This window comes from Littorina saxatilis, linkage group LG9 (genome assembly GCF_037325665.1).
Source record: "Littorina saxatilis isolate snail1 linkage group LG9, US_GU_Lsax_2.0, whole genome shotgun sequence".
Lineage (NCBI taxonomy): Eukaryota > Metazoa > Mollusca > Gastropoda > Littorinimorpha > Littorinidae > Littorina > Littorina saxatilis.
Genome location: NC_090253.1, coordinates 20915480 through 20938039, shown reverse-complemented (window position 1 = coordinate 20938039; position 22560 = coordinate 20915480). Strand labels below are relative to the sequence as shown.

Genomic DNA, 22560 nt, shown 5'->3' with positions numbered 1-22560 from the left:
AAGATTCCAGTGTTTTTTATAGTGACAGTGATGCAGCTGTTTTCCTTAGTAACATGTCTGGCATGCTAATGAAGTAAACAGAGACTGGTCAATTCTTGTACGCTCTTTTACGCGATTGAGGTTACACCCAGATCTCTCCAAAAATACGCGTTGAGAAGAAAGAAAAAAACACGAAACATGTGTGTGTTTTTGACAATTTTGTAGTCTTTTGTCAGTCCTTTGCAACTTTTATATCCGTTTATTAACAAATGTTATTTTTCTGTGAAATATTCATCATGGGCAGAGAAAATCGTACGAACGAATGTTATTTTTCTGTGAAATATGCATCATGGCATGGGCAGAGAAAATCGTACTAACGAATGTTATTTTTCTGTGAAATAATGCATCATGGCATGGGGAGAGAAAATCGTACTAACGAATGTTATTTTTCTGTGAAATATTCATCATGGCATAAGCAGAGAACATCGTACTAAACGAGAACTTCCTTCCTTCTCTGACTCTGACATTCCACCGTGCAGCGATGTCAGTCAGTAAACAGTATACAACACACAGCTGCATCCTAGCTTTCAGCGTGCAGTTTCCCGGCAGTGTTTGTATGTGACTCTCTTCTCCTAGCTCTCCACCCTCAAACACGGCACTCCCCGGGTCAGACCGTTGAGAGAAGGAATTCAAAACTGCTAGCTAAATATGCCACGGCTGATGCTCGGGAGAAGCCAGCTTGCACTCTGCTATCGTCTGCTCTATCTCCAGGAGAACCCCGCGCTAAACGACTTGCAGTAGGAAAAATAAGAGAAGAAAGGGGTGATGTCGTCAGCTTTCGTACTCAGCGTTGAGGGTTTTTGAGGTTGTAACCGCGCTTTTTTGACAACTTTTTCCCAGTCGGCGTAGTGTTTGACAATTTGGTTTCAGAATAGCTCAAGGATTGTCTGGAAAGTTTTGTCGTTTTCGGTATTCGTCTGCAAACTGCGGAGTCTGATTTGTCAGTGAAAAGGGGTCAAAACCAGAAGCCAGGTTTCTTTTGCTTATTTCACTGCCGCCCACTTTTTTTTTCATCTCAGTCTCGGTGCCTGCATGGGAACTAGGTCGCGCAAGGGATACTGGGAACTCTTGCAGACTCCCGCGCCCTTTTGGGACATCCACTGCTGAGTTGCCGTGCCATAACCCGCCGCTTGGTGTGGGACTCGACTGGTTCAGCTGCTGTCTCTGTGTGTGTATTTTAGTCGGTGTGTGATGACGGAATTTGTGTGTAGGTTGATAAGTTTGTATAGATTGTATTGTAGGTGTAGTTTTGATGAGGAGGAAGGTCGGTGTTTGAGATAATTTTGCTGCAGAAATTAGCTTACAGTTACATGATTGCCACAATTTCGCTTTTACTTTCAAACATGTGTCGACTGATGTCGTTGCATGAGACTCCACGCGGTCTCTGCCTGCATACGTTACGATGGTTTGCCTGGAACAATGACATTGACAGTGTCAAGCAACTTGATGCTTGTTGTTTCTCAAAGACTAGCAGTTATCACTGCTGTTGGGAAAATGGTGGAGTTCTGGTCTGTTTGTTCATAGCTGTGCGCATCATTGTTTGATGACCACTTGCTTCATTCGGTTTCAGTCATTAATATTTTGTGTTCTTTTCTACTTGCCTTCTCTTCGCATTTACATTGCAATACCTTCATCATTAACTTCTTCCCGAACTGTACGGTCAATTACCTGTTGAGTATGATCTGAAATGTATCATCAGTGTAGACTGCTAGTATTTATCATGGAACCGCTTGTTTCTGATGTCTCTTGATTTTGTTTTTTAGTTTGATTAAATATCATTGTGTTCTTTATTTCCTTCGTCCATTGATTTAGTGTCTTCTACTTCAAAGCTGCTCTTCATCTTTTTCTGGCAGACAAAAATTCATAAGCTTCTTTGGTCTTTTCTCCTTCATTGCGCTTGTCTTATTCGGTGCCGCCAAACTGTAGTCTGGAGAAAACACGAGTTGCAGAACTGCCAAGACCGCCAGTGGTGTTACATGAATGAATTTGCATGTAACATAAGAGGTCTCAGAGGAGCTTCGCTATCTCACTCCCTCGTGGATTGCGGTTTTGCATTTCTTCTGTCACTTGATGGCTTGGCTTTCGGTTCGGTGCCAAGAATACTGTATAGTACACTGAGCTTGTGAGTGGTTTTGAGACTGAGAAGGGTAGGAGAGACTTATGCAGTTTTCGCACTGTGTGTTGGGTAGGTCGAGAAAAAGATGCATGTGAAGTGAATTATGTTTCTGCGAAACGGGCTGTTGGTTTCTTGATGTGTGATTTACACAGTTTAGCAAACACCGTATAACATGTGAAACAATATCTGAGAGAAGGGGTGCAGAGTTTGGACGATGTGAGTTGAGTAGGTTGAGGAAATGCAGTTTAAAGACTAAGAGTCAGTAAGTTGAATATGATTGTAGGACTACTGCAGGACAGACTGTTCTGAAAGAGTGAATATGTCTGGAAGTAGCTAAAAAGAAGAAGAGGAAAAGATAAAAGGAAAATATATCGCTGTTTAGATAACTCGGGAGTTGTTGTTTTTCTGACATTGTTGGTTGTTTTTCTTTGGGTTGTTTTCAGTTTTCTGGCGTTCTGTTTTAGGTGTAAATCAAGAAATGCATTCACGTCTGTTTTAAAGTTTGTGGCTTATTTCTTTGGAAGTGGATGTCAGATCTTATCGCACTTTTGATCGACTGAGAAGAGTCTTGTGGGAAGAGATGGTCTCAGATTGTAGGTGCTGGGTCGTTAGTGTCACGGCTTGAGATACGAGTGGAGTGAAAGTGTATGGGAGAGGGTGGCCAGAAATCTTGGTGAAGAGAGAGAGAAAGATCTGGGACTGAGGTTCTTTTGGAAGTCAGGGCTGTTTTTGTCTTTACAGATCTTGCTTGTTTGAGAAAGGATTGGGAGTTTTGTTAGTTATTACAGCTCTTTGGTTACTAGCCGTTTTTACTGACTCCGTTTTCTGTGTAGCTCTTGCGCGTTCGTGGACAGGCTTGGAAGTTTAGTGGGTTACTGTTCTCGATAGTCTGCTATTTCCAGAATTATGTTCTTCGGCTTGTTTATTTGTCATCAAGTCTCATCAAACATGTCTTTGGAATTGTATCGTTTGGTAAGGAAGATAACCATGGTCTTGAGTTGTCGGTCCTTGTTCAGCGCGGTTGTGGTGGAGTTTGTCGCATCACAACCTGCATGAATGAGGACTGACGTCACGAGATTTCAACACGTCTGCGACTTCAGTGCTACCGTTCATTTTCCAGTTTGCTGGCTTCTCCTTGGGTATTTGTCTTTTGAATTGAAGGACATTGGTTCAGGGTGTGCTGAGGATGTTTCCTGTCCGTTTTGCTATATAGGCGTGAGACCAAGGGTAGGGCGGATGATGGCGAGAGAGGTGAAGTGACAAGGAATGTTTACAGTGCCGTGTGCCGGGCTGTGAGCAGTGCTCGCCAATGATTAGCTCAGGCACCGTCGCGGCAGACGCGCCTTAGTTCTATGCAGGAAAATGCAGCGCGCTATTCTGGCCATCCGGCCAACTGTCGTCCTCATCTCTAAGGCAGACTGATACCAAGAGGTGTAAGTTACACCCGCCTTCAGGCTCAGGCATTTTCAAACGCTCGACTCAAGACTATATAAAGCATAGATTGTCTTTTCCGAACATTTTATGAAAGAGGTTTTTTTTCTTCTCACTATTCGTTTTCTGGCTTCCCATAGTAGTTATTTCATTGTTTGATTTAAAAGAAAGTGGCCCAGAATATGGTGAAGACGTCTCGTGTTTACTTTGCCGTCAACTGAAAAGCACAGAATAATTTTCTGGGAAGGAGTTGCATTTATCTTTTCTGTCAACGGAAACATGCCGAATTTCTATGGCGGGTTTTACGTTTATTGATTCCCAAAAGCCACTGGGACATAAATTGTACCCGGCAATGGGAGTTCTGAGGTCACCTGCGGGATTGCTTTGCAAGCAGTGTGGGAATAATTGATAGTACCACCCGCATTAGTACATTTGAGGCTTTTGCTGATCTGCAAACGTGTGGGAAAGTTAGTTTGTAGTGGTAAAAAACGCAGGAGTGAGTCTTGAGTGGTTTCCCGCGCTAGCCAGAAAGTGGTGTACACAGCAGGACGTCTTTGCCCGTCTCGGAGGGTCTGTTTGATGGAACAGTGCAGTGAAACTTGAGCCCTTCCTGCCAACTCCCGCCCCCCTCTCTCTCTCTCTCTCTCTCCTCTCTCTCTCTATCTCTCTATCTCTTTCTCTCTCTCTCTCTCTCTCTCTCTCTCTCTCTCTCTCTCTCTCTCTCTCTCTCTCTCTCTCTCTCTCTCTCATATGCTGTTCTTCACGGCACATTTACAGACACTTTTCTTCTGCTCGACATCTGCAACCCCTGAACTTGTTCGTTTACAGTTCCAGAGTTTTGGGTCGCGTTCTCTTCCATTTGAAGCTCTCTGGGTCTCTCTCTCTCTCTCTCTCTCTCTCTCTCTCTCTCTCTCTCTCTCTCACTCTCTCTCTCTTTCTCTCTCTCTCTTTCACTCACTCATAATTCTCTCTCTCTTTCTTTCTCTCTCTCTCTCTATATATATATCTATCTCTCTCTCTCTCTCTCTATGTATATATATACATATATCTCTGGCATACGCAAGCACACGCACACGCACGCACGCACGTACACTGACTTATAGAGTGGGCTAGGGATACAAGCTCTTCACACATTTTCATCGCTGAATCAGTCTAATATCCCAAGTTTGAAATGGCAATGTGTTGCGTTTGACTTTTTGTGATTTAATCACTGTGTTCACTTTGCAAAAGATACAAGTTAAATGAAGTCTTTCAGGGAGTCAGTACAAGTATGGGTAGGCGTACCTCTTTTCGACAAGAGGAAGTAAACGACGGCTGAATGATGGTTGTGGTTGAGAATGACCTAACTTGCTACTGAATAATGATGAAGGGAAGACTTTAAAACAATGCTTGTATTGATTAAGCACATTGTGTGTGTTCATAGCATGAATGTAGAATATTCCCTGTAAGGCGGCAGTTTCCTTTGCCGGTGAGTGACCTTTGTTGTGCCTTGGCAACGATAAGAGCGGTTTTGACTTCGTGTAGTAGGCCCTATACTAGAAAGTTCCGCATCATCATCAAACTCATGCACACATACACACACACACGTACGTACATACATACATACATACATACATACATACATACATACATACATACATACATACTGTTGCATATCTGCCACGACCTCTGTTCCCCCCCCCCTCCTTTTCCTACGCCGCCACTTGGCAGCAAGAACCACTGATCATCAACCCTATCCTAACCCCCCACCAAGTCCGATCACTCCTCACAAGCCCCGCACAGCCTGGTCCTATCAAGAAAGCAGGGGGCGGGTAATGAGGTGAAAAGTGGGCATCCTGCATTCTGTCTGTCCGTCACACGCTGGTCAGTCTGGCTCATTACCTCATCTGTCTTCTCATGTAGACCCCTTCCATTCTCGCTGCGGCTCTGGCACACACCAAAGGTTAATGAGGGGGGGAGGGGTTGTTAATTGAAGAGGAATTGTGAGGAAAGAGAGGCATCAGAAATCGTCAGTGAGGATTCAAAGAACTGTGTAATTACTAGCTATTGGTGAATTTTAAGTTTGTCCTCTGTTATCATATAAGTTATTGGGGAAGTTTTAAGCTTTAACTCGTTGTGACCCTCTGCTGTGGTATGTTTTTCCTGTTGAAAATACCGAGGGAATTGATTGAGAGTTTGTTTGAACCAAAGTTTCCTGAATAATTGTTTTAAATTTGTGCTCGTTATGCAATTAATCGCCGTTCTTTGTTCGGTACGTAACACCTCAGAACCACAGGCCCTCGTCCAACATTTTTATGGAGGACCTCTATAAAAATGTTGGACGAGGGCCTGTGGTTTTGTTATTCATCTTGCTGTATCTGCTCACATAATTTCTGTTCTCTCACGGGGTGCTGGGTGTTCATTTGCTTTTCCCTTCCTCGTGTCAAGGCCAGTTTAAGTAGGTCTGGATCTCGTTTCATATGGTTCACTTGCTGCATGCAGTCGGGACAAAGATATTCTACCAAAAGCGTAGCAGTACAGAGTAGAATATCTTTGGTCAAGAGCTCTCTGCTGTGAAAAAGCAGAGCTAACTGGTTTGGTACTTCTTCAGCTCCGAGCACATGAACGTCCAGGCGGCAAGCTGTGAGGCTGGTGTTTTGTTCAGACTACGCCTGTGTGGATTTGTTTTTCACGGCAATAAAAATAAATTGAGAAATAAAGAATGTGCACCACACTTCCCAAATCCCTATTACATGAAATCTGCACACACACACACACACACACACACACACACACACACACACACACACATAGGGGAAGGGCTCCTAATATGGACCACTTTTTGTTTCATGCTAATAACTAGCTTGTTTTCTTGCGAAGAAGTTTCATTTTGTGTTTGGTAGTCCTTCTCTCTTAAGTGAACCGTTAGGCCTAATTAGAGTGAAATAGCTTTGATAGACATTCAGCAAAAATTAAATACAGAAAAAATCACAAAGGGTCCATATTAGGCTCCTAATATGGACCAGTGAAGCGGCCTTCACGAATCACTGTCAAAAGCCCCCTGTACTTCAAAATAACATGATACAACTTATTGTGCATGTCAGACTAATTCAAATATGCTTTAGATTTATCTGTTTCGGGTTGATGAGAGCATTATTTGAAGCACACCAGGAAACTAAAGAAGCATATCAAAAACAGAGTGAAAATAAGTGAAATTATCAACTTCCGCAAAAAGAAGACAATTTGATATATTTTTTGAAAGCTCGAGGGCTAGTTATAGGTTATTTTCAGCAAGCTTCTTAATGAATTAATGAAAATAGCCTTTAGCTTTTATTTTCTTCGATTTGTTGAAGGTGGTCCATTTTGGGGGACTCGCACATACTTTGAGATTTTGCTATTATTTTTTGTTTGCAGTAGAAACTCGGGGTCAAAACTGCTAAAATGTAACAAATACGGTCTTAGCTGTCATATATAGCAATTTTTGTGTGATAAAAGCTTTGGCTGTGGACAGAAACGAGTCCGTTTTAGGCGTCAAAGTTAGAGTGAACGCTGCCAAAAGTGAAAAAAAGATAAAAAGCCTAACGGTTTTAAGGTTTGTGTTTCTGCAACTGTTTTGACATGCGCAAGTTATCCAGATAGGGTGAATACAGCGAATGAAATTGTTTTTAGCGCTCTAGCGCCGTTAGTTTGTCAGATCAAGAGGTGGTCCATATTAGGAGCCGGTCCATATTAGGAGCCCTTCCCCATCACAAACATACTCACGTACACACTCACGCACGCACACAAACACACACGTTAATGACAATAAATTCTTAATCTGATTCTGATTCTGATTCTGATTCCGTACACAAAACGCACACACAGACATTAAACATAATATTATACACAGTTGCATCCGTCTCCGGCCATTACACTTTTGTTCAATTGTTTATTTCAGAGTCACACACTTAGTCACGCACATCATAGTATTATTTAGTTCCTGTTTCACATAAATGTTTTTGTAAGTCAAGCAATATACACAAGTTAGTGACCGGGCATGATGATGATAAAAATCAGAGCATGATCATAAAAAATATATATTTTAGTATCAGTGTCACGTGGGTGAAACTTCCACAGATGAGTAGACTGGACTGATCAAAAGATTGCAAATGTCAATTAAACAAACATAGAATACTTGTCTATCCTAGAACTGTTACGTGACACGTTTTTTTTATTAGAAACATTTATTTAAATACAAAAATATACTAGAAACGATTAGGATAAACTTTAGGAGAGGGGGGGGGGGGGGGGGATGTGACACGTAAGAGTCGCAAGCCCAGCCTTTTCAACTCTAGAAGATTCTCTGCTCATTGCTATACGGATCTACAGGAGAAGTTGGCGGATGACACACAAGTCATTTGTAATTCGAAAGTACCCCCCCCCCCCCCCCCCGGTACACACACGCTGACACACACACACACACACACACATACACATACAAACACACATACACGCAGACACACACACACACACACACATACACGCACACACACACACACACACACATACATACACGCACACACACACACACACACACACACAAACACACACACACACATACACACACAAACACACATACACACACACACACACACACACACACACACACACACTCACACACAAACACAAACACACACACACACACACAAACACACACACACGATACACACACAAACACACATACACGCACATACACACACACACACACACACAAACACACACACGCACACGCAAGTCATGAGGGATTTGCCTTTCGTGTCAGTGTTTTATTTGTGTCTGGCATGCAATACACTATGTCAACTAGTTGATGCTCGTGTTTTCAGGACCATATGAAACTTGCCTGTGACATTCACTCTACAAAGGCGCCATGATTTGTAATAGTTTTTGAAGAGAACTCTTGAACAAGAGACTTGCAATGTATTCATACTGTGACACTTTTTATGTTACAGTTTTCAAAGAAATCTCAATAAAAACACCACCACATGAAATTCATTTATAGCATCTAACCACACACACGCGTGAGCGCGCAGTGAGAACTTGAAGAGAGAGCACATGACCACGTACAGAATACATGATACATATGTCATGCATCAGTGTAGCACGTGAACTCCTCCCTCCATTGAGACCCCATCCACCCCTTCCGTCACTCATGGAGACGGAGAGCACAAGTCCACTCAAATGGAGCAGAGACTCAACAAACTATGTGTAGCTTACAGGGAGAGGGGTCCCGGTGATAGGGGGAGGGGGGGGGGTCCGAATGATGGGGGGGGGGGGGGGTCCCGATGATACAGCAGTGCTGAGACCTCCCTCTTGAATTTGATTGTAATCTTGTCAGTTACAAACAATGATGCATTTATGTCACGAAAGGAGCATAATGTGCCTAGTTGGAAACCTCGTGGAAACGAAAGTGTCTTTCGACTGTTAATTGCTGCAGCGTTAAAAATGAGGAAAGCCTCCAATAGCAAAGATCTACAGCTTCTGTACGATTGTTGGTGATGGTCAGTAAGGCTGATGAGGTCTATGTCGACCAAAAGAGTGGGATTCCCTACCACAGGATTTAGTTCCTGTAGCGTGTCGCTGATATCGCTGAAAGTCACGTGATGCTTGGCGACATCGGTAGAATCTGATGTTTTTCAATCTTTTTTTATATTTCTTAGGAATTCGAGTATGGTTTGCAAGTTTTATTGAAAAACTCCATCCTGTGGGATTCCCTGTATACAGGGAATCCCCCTCCAGGAACTCCACCTACAGGAATCCCACTCTTTTGGTCGACATAGACCCATCAGCGTCAGGAAGGCTTCCGTGGTGAACTCAAGTTGTAGCCTACTTCTTCTTCTTGTCGTTCGCTGTTAGATCGTCAGTCCGGACTGCAGGGCGAAACGTGCTGTCCTCTCACTCAAGTTGTACAGACCGACACGTTTTCAGTGCAGCACAGACACACGCACGCAGACACACACAGACAAATAGACAGACAGACAGACATTCTCTCTCTCTTCCTCTCTCTCTCTCAGACTCTCACTCTCACTCCCTCTCCCTCCCTCTCTGTCTCTCTCTCTTCCTCTCTGTCTGTCTCTCTCTCTCTCTGTCTCTATCTATCTAATCACGTGTTGTTGTACAGTGGAACCTCCTTTCAAGACTTCTAAAACTGAGAAAATCAAGTCCTATAGAAGAGTCTGCTCCAGTTAACAAAAATGGATGCTCAGAGCATATTCGAAAGAAGAGAAGGAGGGGGAGGTGTTTCTTAAATCAGGAGGGTGTGTGTTGGGGGGTGGGGGAGTGATGGGGGAGGTGTGTCTTTTAAGGGGGTTGGGGGTTTAACTATATATCTTCCTTCAAGGAACATGTGCCAGAAAATTTACTCACAAGCAACTGCAAACCCCCCCGCGGGTTAGGGTGAAGAATTTACTCATGCTCCCCAGCATGTGGTAAGAGGCGACTAACGGATTCTGTTTCTCCTTTTACCCTTGTTAAGTGTTTCTTGTATAGAATATAGTCAATTTTTGTGAAGATTTTAGTCAAGCAGTATGTAAGAAATGTTAAGTCCTTTGTACTGGAAACTTGCATTCTCCCAGTAAGGTTATATATTGCACTACGTTGCAAGCCCCTGGAGCAAAGTTTTGATCTCAAGTTAGTGCTTTTGTGAACAAGAAACAATTGACAAGTGGCTCTATCCCATCTCCCCCCTTTCCCCGTCGCGATATAACCTACCTTCGTGGTTGAAAACGACGTTAAACACCAAATAAAGAAAGAAAGAAAGTCCTAAAAAAGAGTCTGCTCCAGTTAACAAAAATGGATGCTCAGAGCATTTTCGAAAGAAGAGAAGGAGGGGGAGGTGTTTCTTAAATCAGGAGGGTGTGTGTCGGGGGCGGGGGAGTGATGGGGGAGGTGTGTCTTTTAAGGGGGTTGGGGGGTTTAACTATATATCTTCCTACAAGGAACATGTGCCAGAAAATTTACTCACAAGCAACTGCAAGATAGTGTGACTATTTTGCAATTCAGTGGTACCGATGACTTGAGGACATATCTTACCTTGTACTTTGTCCCTCCTTATCTTACACTATCTTATCTAATCCTATCTCACCTTCCTCTCAGATTATTGAACATGTAGTGTTGTCACATCTTGTCTTCCATTTTTATATCTCATTTTTTAATAAAAAATTAAAAAAATTAAAAAAAACACTCAATTGTTACGTTTGCACTTTGACCTAAAAAAGTCTTTGAGGCGCGAATTTTTATTTTATTTCTGTCTTCATATATCGTCCTTCATTTGTTCCTATCTCATTTTATCATAAACTTTTAATTCATTTTTTTCCAAACAGAATAACCAACTACACACCAGACCTTGGCCTGCACAAAGTAAGGGAGACAATCCATGATGCCTTCATGCTGTGGGCCAACGCCACCCAGCTGTCCTTCACGGAGGTCAAGGAAGGGTCGGCCGACATCATGATCGTCTTCGCCTCGCGCTACCATCAAGATGGCTACCCCTTTGACGGCAAAGGTACGCTTTTTGCACAAACAAAATTAAATCGGTTCCAAATTGCCAACTGGTGTTGTTGAAGGGACATTAAAAGCTTCAACCAATAAACCAACCAAAGCTTCCTGCTCTCGGCAAATCAAGAGAAGAGATTTTGTTCAGCTATGTGACATTCTACAGAAAAGACATCCAATCAAAATAAAATACAAGAAAGAGAAAAAAGAAAAGCCAACACACTGATACACACACACACACACACACACACACACACACACACGTACACACACACACTCATTTATTCAGGCACAAGCAGACAGACAGAGGGTTACATATAGATAAATATTTGTTGTCAAATGTCAGAGGGGAAATTAGAACATGTTCTTTCACACCAGCAGTGCTTAAAATCAAAAAAGCAAAACAAGTCGCGTAAGGCGAAATTACTACATTTAGTCAAGCTGTGGAACTCACAGAATGAAACTGAACGTAGTCCGCCGCTAGTGCAAAAGGCAGTGAAAGTGACGAGCCTGTTTGGCGCGGTTGCGCTGTGCTTCATAGCACGCTTTACTGTACCTCTCTTCGTTTTAACTTTCTGAGCGTGTTTTTAATCCAAACATATCATATCTATATGTTTTTGGAATCAGGAACCGACAAGGAATAAGATGAAAGTGTTTTTAAATTGATTTCGAAAATTTAATTTTGATCATAATTTTTATTTTTTTTAATTTTCAGAGCTTGTTTTTAATCCAAATATAACATATTTATATGTTTTTGGAATCAGAAAATGATGAAGAATAAGATGAACGTAAATTTGGATCGTTTTATAAACAAAATTATTTTTTTTACAATTTTCAGATTTTTAATGACCAAAGTCATTAATTAATTTTTAAGCCACCAAGCTGAAATGCAATACCGAAGTCCGGTCTTCGTCGAAGATTGCTTTATAAAAATTTCAATCAATTTGATTGAAAAATGAGGGTGTGACAGTGCCGCCTCAACTTTTACAAAAAGCCGGATATGACGTCATCAAAAATATTTATCGATAAAAAGAAAAAAAATCGGGGATATTATTCCCAGGAACTCTCATGTCAAATTTAATAAAGATCGGTCCAGTAGTTTGGTCTGAATCGCTCTACACACACACACGCACACACACACACACATACACACATACACACATATAGTTGGGTCATATCCAAGGATTCCGTGACCGTTGAGAGCAAAGGTCCGTTTCTCGATGGATTTGACTTCTGTGAAGGTTAAATAAAAATTTTAGAATGGGTGTACCTCGCGAAAGTGTGGGCATAACTTTTGAGAGCCCCAAATTCAAAATGGCCACCAACGGCCAGTATGAAAATTAACTTTTTACTGGTTTGGCTTAGAATGCTGCACAAAACATGTTTTCTAGGATAGTTTGGCATGGGGAATTCATATTTGGTATTATTTATATGATTTTACCTGTTTTTGATGTCCAAAACCAAGATGGCCGCCAATTTTCATGTCCGAACGGTCACTTTTGCAAAGTCTTGAAAGGTCCTTCCTAGTAGGCTGTAATGTCCGTTTCTCAGTTGATTTGGCTTCCTTGAAGGTTAAATAATGTTTTTATCCTGGATGTCTTTTGCAAAAAATGTAGACACGAAGGTACGAAAGCCCCAAATCCAAAATGGCTTCCAACGACCATTATGAAAATGAACATTTTACTATCTAGTTGATGGAGCATACACCGATTGGGTCTGTGTCTAGTGGGGTCTCTACACATCTTCTGTATCTGTTGAATCTCCAGGCTCGCTCCTCTCATCATCACTTCCACTTTCATCCGAATAATCGCGAAGTGTGAGCTGTTGGGGCAATGGGGGTTGGGTGTAGCGTACTGGTCGGCACTTCCCATCCACAAGTTCCCAGCCGTGCCCAATTGGGGATGGATGGTCAAACAGGTTGTAATGAAGTTGGCAATATGTGATATAATTTGTCCTCTCCACATGGAGATTCAAGGAGTCGTCATCGGGTGGGAGGCGGAATGTACTTTTCCTCTTCATCTTGTGCCACTTGGAAGCTCTGAGCCTGCCCGCAGGTAACATCTGCACTTTCACCATAGATGCTGGAGAGAACAAAGGACTTCATGTCAGCTTTTACACTGTTCTCTAAGTCGGGGCTTTCGCCGACTCGTTCCAGGAGTTCCCTTGCCTCAGGATTAGTCATCGCCGTCTCCATCACAGTCTTCTTCCCATGGCCATAGAATCCTGAGGTATGATCACTTCCAGTGATCACATGGAGAGGTATGATGATCTGTGAGACTTCGTTGGACAGCATGTCACTGCAGTTGATAAAAGCATCTTTGCGTTTAATCAGCAGATCACCAGGAAGTTGTTGTGAGAGATATGCTCAACCTGTGCTTTGTTGAACAGCTCCAACATTTTGCTCTTCATAGTCTTGCGGAAGGATCCATCTACGTTGTACAGAGACAAGTGACCTCAGTGCAGGTGATGACGTGTCAAACGGCTGAGCGTTGAACTCTGTCATGCAGCCCTGCAGGTCCTGAATTGCTTGTTCGTCCTTTTTCATCCTTGCTGGCTGGCACTCAACATGTTTTCTGTGGCTACGCTCAGCCGTTTGACACCTCATTACCTGCACTGAGGTCACTGCAGTCTGGCCTGGTTGCTTCTCCAGAACTTGTTCAAGACCTCAATACTGCATTTGCAGACGGACAAGATCAAGTTGAAACCCTCCTGAATGACAGGGTATTCACCAAGACAAAGCTTCTCACTGCTACCATCCACAAGAATAAAAGGCAGACATTCGCCAGCGAGCGGATTTGTGCATCAGTTGGTGTGTCTACAAAGGTGGCTCAGATGGAAAAGTCGGGACTTGCGGCCCTGGTGGACCTCGTGGATGGTTCAGGCATGTTCCAACTTGAGCAAGTACTTGAGGGGAGGGTGACCGAGGAATGCTTGTCTCTGTACAATGTAGATGAATCCTTCCGCAAGACTATGAAGAGCAAAATGTTGGAGCTGTTCAACAAAGATCCAGTTGCTCAAAAACCACAGACCTACATCAGCATTGTTGACATGGGGATGATCTGGCGGTTAGCCACTCCTACACCTGATGACCGAGAGGCTAGGAAGCGTGATGGTTCGCACTACAGCTGGAATGACTATCTGCATAAGATATGCGCGATCATCTTCTCACGCCATGCTAATGCAAGCCCCTACATCATCCTGATCAATGACAAATATGACCTTCCCTTCAGCATCAAGGACGATGAACATGATCGACGGGCTGCAAAGCATGGACATATTCCAAATGTGTTCCCTAAGCCCGAAGACACTTTACCAGGTGCTGCTGAATTCAACCAATTCATGGTCAGATCAGGAAACAAGGTCAGATTGCAGAAGCTCGTGAAGAAAAAGTTGGAAGCAGAAGTTGCTCGGGTGGGGTGTGAGGTCATTTACTGTGAGGGTGAAACAGCAGTGAACCTGTCCACTGGGGTGGCAAATGGGGACTATGTCTAGACATCCAGAGGCTGATACAATGCTGCTCTCTGCCTATGCCAAGCTCAGGACAGGAAACTACAGGGGGACAGTTGTACTTGACAGCGAGGACACTGACGTATATGTTCAAGCAGCATATCTCTCACAACAACTTCCTGGTGATCTGCTGATTAAACGCAAAGATGCTTTTATCAACTGCAGTGACATGCTGTCCAACGAAGTCTCACAGATCATCATACCTCTCCATGTGATCACTGGAAGTGATCATACCTCAGGATTCTATGGCCATGGGAAGAAGACTGTGATGGAGACGGCGATGACTAATCCTGAGGCAAGGGAACTCCTGGAACGAGTCGGCGAAAGCCCCGACTTAGAGAACAGTGTAAAAGCTGACATGACGTCCTTTGTTCTCTCCAGCATCTATGGTGAAAGTGCAGATGCTACCTGCGGGCAGGCCAGAGCTTCCAAGTGGCACAAGATGAAGAGGAAAAGTACATTCCGCCTCCCACCCGATGACGACTCCTTGAATCTCCATGTGGAGAGGACAAATTATATCACATATTGCCAACTTCATTACAACCTGTTTGACCATCCATCCCCAATTGGGCACGGCTGGGAACTTGTGGATGGGAAGTGCCGACCAATACGCTACACCTAACCCCCATTGCCCCAACAGCTCACACTTCGCGATTATTCGGATGAAAGTGGAAGTGATGATGAGAGGAGCGAGCCTGGAGATTCAACAGATACAGAAGATGTGTAGAGACCCCACTAGACACAGACCTAATCGGTGTATGCTCCATCAACTAGATAGTAAAATGTTCATTTTCATAATGGTCGTTGGAAGCCATTTTGGATTTGGGGCTTTTGTACCTTCGTGTCTACATTTTTGCAAAAGACATCCAGGATAAAAACATTATTTAACCTTCAAGGAAGCCAAATCAACTGAGAAACGGACATTACAGCCTACTAGGAAGGACCTTTCAAGACTTTGCAAAAGTGACCGTTCGGACATGAAAATTGGCGGCCATCTTGGTTTTAGACATCAAAAACAGGTAAAATCATATAAATAATACCAAATATGAATTCCCCATGCCAAACTATCCTAGAAAACATGTTTTGTGCAGCATTCTAAGCCAAACCAGTAAAAAGTTAATTTTCATACTGGCCGTTGGTGGCCATTTTGAATTTGGGGCTCTCAAAAGTTATGCCCACACTTTCGCGAGGTACACCCATTCTAAAATTTTTATTTAACCTTCACAGAAGTCAAATCCATCGAGAAACCGACCTTTGCTCTCAACGGTCACGGAATCCTTGGATATGACCCAACTATACACCGTGACCCTCGTCTCGATTCCCCCTCTATGTTAAAACATTTAGTCAAAACTTGACTAAATGTAAAAAGAAAGAGAAAAGCAAATGAAAAACAAAAATATCTGAGAATCCTACTTTTATGTATTATCCTTGTGTGCTTTTTCCACAGGTATGATTCTGGCCCACGCCTTTTTCCCTGGAAACGACAAAGGGGGCGACACACATTTTGATGATGATGAGCACTGGACCACGAATTCCACTGAAGGTGAGTTTTGTCCTCAAATCGGACAGCAGCTAGGGGGTGGGAGAGAGTTGTAGCAAATATTATACCTGAAGAAGTAAGAGAACCAGTCTGAAAATAAGTTTGATTTTCAAACATTCACACATGCACACAGAGTATTAGACAGATACATTAGACACATATTTACTTGTTTGTTGAAGTTTACACATATTCATTCTTTCATTTTACATTCTTAATGGGCTTGATCAGACCTCGAGACCTAATATAGAAATATATTATTAAACGTTCATTTGTTGCGAATTTTGTTTGGCCTATGTGCAGCAAATTTGAAGAGATTACTACATAAGCTAAGACAAATACAGTGAAACCTGTCCATAGCAGCCATCCAAGCGACCGGCCAAAAGGGGTTGTTATAGCTAGGTGGTTGCTGTGAAAAGGTGAAATATGTGGGGGATAATAACTCGCTGGTGAGTCTTTAAGGGGTGGTTATAGTGTGAGTAGTCGCCAAGGCAGGTCTGATCGTAGTTCTTCATTCATGAAAAACCCTCCTGCATCAAATCCAAATCATTCAATGTATCACTGTGTAGGGGCGGGGAAATAGTTCAGTCGGTAGCGGCGCTGGCTTCAAAACAAGTTGTCACTATTGGCATGGGTTCGATCCCCACGTTTGGCGAGGGATTTATTTCCCAGAGTCAACTTTGTGCAGATTCTCCTTGGTGTCCGAACACCCCTGTGTGCACGCATGCGCACGATAAAAAACCCAAGTTCACAGCGAAAGTCTCAGGGCTTGGAAACATGAATACACGCATGCATGCAGGAAAAAAAATGGGTAACGCCGTATACTGTGTGGCTGTGGCAGCAGGGCGGGGATGTAGCTCAGTCGGTAGCGCGCTGGATTTGTATCCAGTTGGCCGCTGTCAGCGTGAGTTCGTCCCCACGTTCGGCGAGAGATTTATTTCTCAGAGTCAACTTTGTGTGCAGACTCTCCTCGGTGTCCGAACACCCCGCCGTGTGTACACGCAAGCACAAGACCAAGTGCGCACGAAAAAGATCCTGTAATCCATGTCAGAGTTCGGTGGGTTATAGAAACACGAAAATACCCAGCATGCTTCCTCTGAAAGCGGCGTATGGCTGCCTAAATGGCGGGGTAAAAACGGTCATACACGTAAAAGCCGTGGGAGTTTCAGCTCATAAACGAACAAACAAACAAACTGTGTGGCTGCTCGCTTTCCCCAGGGAGAAAGCAGCCCGAATTTCCATGAGGGTCACCTGACAGGACTATATGAATCTTCTCCTTATCCTGATCCTTATGCTGCAGGTGTGGATCTGTTCATGGTGTCTGCCCACGAGTTTGGTCACGCCCTAGGCCTGGCCCACAGTGCAGACCCCGGTGCCTTGATGTACCCCTGGTATCAGGGCTTCTCCGGCAAGTTCGCTCTGCCCCGCGACGACACCATGGGCATCCAGAAACTTTATGGTCAGTGTTTGTTTGTGCTTTGTGTTGTTTGGATATACATAGTACCCCTTGTTTCTTCGATCTCAGTAGATATGGCAGGGATGATATTTGGCAGCTGCAGTCGGCAGAACAGCAAAACGTGTTGTCACTACACTTTGCTGTAGTTTCGGCTGACGTGTCAAACTTTTTTCAAGCTAAAGGACTTAAACTTCTGAAAATTGCTGAAATCTTGATACAGGCAAGAATACACTCATGAGGAATGTGAGTCTAACATGGGAGGTGCAGCCCACGAGCACACAAAGAGAACAACAAGAATGGCATCATTTGTCATCAATCTAAATTGGCACAGTGGTATGTACCTGCAATGAAAGCACACCCTTAGGGAAAGCTGAAAGTATTCCTGCATTGCTGGTGGCCTGTCATGACAGGTATACTTTGGTAGAGATAATATAAAAAGGGACAAGAGGAGGACGCTGAACGTATTCCTGCATTGCTGGTGGCCTTTTACCACAGGTAAATGTTGGTCAAAATGACAGAGAAAGGGACTAGTGGGGGCGTCCTTCATTGGGCTGTGTCTTCTCATGGGAGGAGTCTTACATCGCAGGTACCACTGTATGTGAAAGTAAGCCAGCATCGACTTTATTTCTTCTTTAATTATGAATGTTTTTGTGAGGCGCTTAGAACTTTTTTAGGATTTGCACCATATAAATATCCCCATTTTTAGTATTATTATTATTTAAGTTATTGAGACATCCCAGTGCACTAAGGGATTTATAGAGCAAATCGAGAAAATTCATTATTGAACGAAGCGCATAGAGAGTACAGTCTCGCTTTGGCAAAGGGCGTAAGAATACGCTCTGTGGAAAAGTTAGCGCACTCCAAGAGTGCGCTAACAGATTTAAGCGCATCGCCATTAGCCAATCAAGTGGTTCACATCAGTCATGCGACACCAGTACTTACTGACAATTATTATTATTTGCCTTCACAGGACCGCCGTTGGAGAACCGTGATTTCCCAGAGGTGCCGCTGATTCCGCGGATAGAGACCAGTGACACTGACACTCGCACTCACGTCAATCACGGCAGCAACGACGGGAAGCCTCCAGACCCGTGCACCACGCCCTTTGACGCCATCACCGTCATCAGGACTCAGGTCTTCCTTTTCATTGGAAAGGTGAGACAATGTGATATGTATCCATTGAACATTGGATTTCTCTTCTTTGAGTCATGTGACGTCAGAGTCCGACAAAAACTCACATGTTTGTGGCTAGCAGAGACTATACAAAAGAGTTCATGTTTGTGTAAAATAATAAAAGGAATTCTAACCAAAACGATTGATACATAAATGTTATTTGTATTTTTGACCAAATTATGAAATTTGTTACACCTGGCGCGATATCGGAAGAACACTGACTGTCTCGATCTGTGTAAAATGTCATATTTTGGTCAAAAATACAAATAACATATATAATGTGAGGATTTTAAGGAAATAAAAATGTGGTACATGTGATGGTAAATCTTTGTGAGCTATATGGAAAAAAAGTGAAGCAGGAGGGGTGATCGAGAGGGAAAGATGAGAAATTTAGAAAGAAGCAATAAAACTTTGTTCCAGTGCAACAAGTATTTAATGTGCTTTTAAGGCCCCCCCCCAAAAAAAATAGTCTGTTTACGGTAACCCGACCGACCCTATTTTTTTCGCGCGACCCTAGACTTTTTTTTGGCATTTGGGAAAAAAAAAAACAAACAAACAAACCGCAAAATAACGTAAAAATATGGTTTTTTGGGGAAAAAAAAAAATAAAAAAAATCCCGACCTACCGACCCTATTTTTTTGGCCTATGTTACCGTAAACAGACCTATTTTTTTTTGGCCTAATGTACATTCAAGCCAACACCAAAACAGAAAGACAAAGATAGATTTGTCTTAACCCTTAGGCTGGTTGTCGCGACATATGTCGTGCTACTTTACATATACTGTCACCTGGTTGTCACGACATATGTCGCGCTACTGGCTCAGTCTGTTTGGTCGGTTCCGATTACCTCCCATGGATGCGAAAACCTATGACCGTTTTTGAGTCACTTGAGAAAAAGTGACTCTATGTAATCGGTCAGTGTTAGTCTGTCCGGCCGGCCGTCCGGCCGGCCGTCCGGCCGGCCGGCCGTAGACACCACCTTAACGTTGGACTTTTCTCGGAAACTATCAAAGCGATCGGGCTCATATTTTGTTTAGTCGTGACCTCCAATGACCTCTACACTTTAACGATGGTTTCGTTGACCTTTGACCTTTTTCAAGGTCACAGGTCAGCGTCAAAGGAAAAATTAGACATTTTATATCTTTGACAAAGTTCATCGGATGTGATTGAAACTTTGTAGGATTATTCTTTACATCAAAGTATTTACATCTGTAGCCTTTTACGAACGTTATCAGAAAAACAAGGGAGATAACTAGCCTTTTCTGTTCGGCAACACACAACTTAACGTTGGGCTTTTCTCGGAAACTATAAAAGTGACCGGGCTCAAATTTTATGTGAACGTGACTCCCAGTGACCTCTACACTTTGACGTCTGCTTTGGTGACCTTTGACCTTTTTCAAGGTCACAGGTATGTCTTGAAGGAAAAAAATTGAAATATCATATCTCTGAAACTATTCATCGGATTTGATTCAAACTTTATAGGATTATTCTTTACATCAAATTATTTACATCTGTATTGTGTTGTGAATAGCAATTTCTTCCTGTCCATCTGATGCCTCATATAATATTCAGAACTGCGAAAGTGACTCGATCGAGCGTTTGCTCTTCTTGTTCTTTATTTTTCTCTCTGTTAATTCACCAGTGGCTATGTAAAATATGTTACAGAATTGCACCAGTGTAAGGGTTATAAAGGGTTAGGAAAAAATAATGAGTTCCAAGGAAGGGCATCTCAAGACTTGACTTAATTGTAAAGGTGTGAATACTTGACTTACATGTAATTTAAAAGGTGTTCAATAACCAAAGGGAAGTAAGCGCTCTAAATGCATACGACATGCGTAATGGAGTAAGTGAGAGTTATCTGGAACCAATCTCCTGGCACCTGAGAGAATAACAAGCATTGAAATGAACAAGCGACTTTCATCCACGAGAGTCCTTTTTCCTTTTTATATTTAGTCAAGTTTTGACTAAATATTTTAACATCGAGGGGGAATCGAAACGAGGGTCGTGGTGTATGTGCGTGCGTCTGTGTGTCTGTGTGTGTGTGTAGAGCGATTCAGACTAAACTACTGGACCGATCTTTATGAAATTTGACATGAGAGTTCCTGGGTATGAAATCCCCGAACGTTTTTTTCATTTTTTTGATAAATGTCTTTGATGACGTCATATCCGGCTTTTCGTGAAAGTTGAGGCGGCACTGTCACGCCCCTCATTTTTCAACCAAATTGGTTGAAATTTTGGTCAAGTAATCTTCGACGAAGCCCGGACTTCGGTATTGCATTTCAGCTTGGTGGCTTAAAAATTAATTTATGACTTTGGTCATTAAAAATCTGAAAATTGTAAAAAAAAATAAAAATTTATAAAACGATCCAAATTTACGTTTATCTTATTCTCCATCATTTGCTGATTCCAAAAACATATAAATATGTTATATTCGGATTAAAAACAAGCTCTGAAAATTAAATATATAAAAATTATTATCAAAATTAAATTGTCCAAATCAATTTAAAAACACTTTCATCTTATTCCTTGTCGGTTCCTGATTCCAAAAACATATAGATATGATATGTTTGGATTAAAAACACGCTCAGAAAGTTAAAACAAAGAGAGGTACAGAAAAGCGTGCTATCCTTCTTAGCGCAACTACTACCCCGCTCTTCTTGTCAATTTCACTGCCTTTGCCATGAGCGGTGGACTGACGATGCTACGAGTATACGGTCTTGCTGAAAAATGGCATTGCGTTCAGTTTCATTCTGTGAGTTCGACAGCTACTTGACTAAATATTGTATTTTCGCCTTACGCGACTTGTTTTTTTTAAAGGTGTTAATTTGTAAAAGAGAGGAATTTAGCCTTTAATTTTAAACAAGTTTTACTTGATTTTTTCCCCAGTGGTTTTGGAGGCTGGACTCTCGCAACCTTCTGGAAGACCCTGTTCACATCCACACGTTCTGGTACGGGCTGCCATCCAACATTAGCAAGATTGACGCCGTCCTGGAGAGACCCGGCGATAAGCGAATCATCTTCTTCATTGGTAAGTTGTGTAATCATGAACATGTATTTCATGTTAAATTTAATTGTGCCTCTGTCTGTCTGTCTGTCTCCCAAGCCCTCTCTCTCTCATTTTGAGGTTTAGTTTAACTGTTTAGTTTTATTCTTTCCGCCTTCATTTGCTTCTGTTTGTCTGATGTTTATTTATTTTTAGAAAATCCATTTAAATGCTTCCTCAAAAGAAGGTAGGCTAAAAAAAAAAAAGACACCAGATGTATGCCTGCTTTCTAGTTTTCTATTTGAATAATAATGCCAGCTGAATATTAATTACAGATTTCCCTGAGAAAGAAGGTTGCAGAAAATGTGCCAGATTTTCATAATAATGCAGCCATACTTAGATAATAATGCCGGGTGAATAGTGACAGAATTCCCTTAGAAAAAAAGTCACAGAAAAAAGTTGCCAGATTTTCTTAATAATTCAGCCGTTCTTTCCGTCTTCAGGTGACCGATACTGGGTTTACAACGCCAACCGCCTGGTCAGCGGCTTCCCCAAAGAAGGCCGGCCCATCATGGAATTCGGCATCCCAGCAGACGTCAAGCGCATCGACACAGTGTTCACCTGGGGATTCAACAAGCGCACGTACCTGGTGTCGGGCGACATGTACTGGAAGCTGGATGAGAACAACACCTACGTGGAATACGACTACCCCAGGGATATGTCCATCTGGAGAGGTGTGCCTGTGCCCCTTGATGCAGCTTTCCAGTACTGGGATGGTGAGTGTTCTGGCCAGCTGACAACATTTCAACA

General features: G+C 42.6%; 2 protein-coding genes across 2 annotated transcripts in view; one reads left to right on the top strand and one right to left on the bottom strand.

The window, feature by feature from the left end:
* The window catches only part of LOC138975582 (protein N-terminal glutamine amidohydrolase-like), a 570098-nt gene that overhangs the window by 525075 nt on the left and 22463 nt on the right, over positions 1–22560 (bottom strand). The window lies entirely within an intron of this gene.
* LOC138975573 (matrix metalloproteinase-17-like) overlaps positions 1–22560 on the top strand; it is a 96350-nt gene that overhangs the window by 71971 nt on the left and 1819 nt on the right. Inside the window, exons 5-10 of the mRNA XM_070348295.1 lie at positions 10924–11105; positions 16050–16145; positions 17440–17598; positions 18566–18750; positions 21654–21795; positions 22254–22526. Of these exons, the coding sequence (XP_070204396.1) occupies positions 10924–11105; positions 16050–16145; positions 17440–17598; positions 18566–18750; positions 21654–21795; positions 22254–22526 (1037 nt within the window). The remainder of the gene's footprint in view (positions 1–10923; positions 11106–16049; positions 16146–17439; positions 17599–18565; positions 18751–21653; positions 21796–22253; positions 22527–22560) is intronic.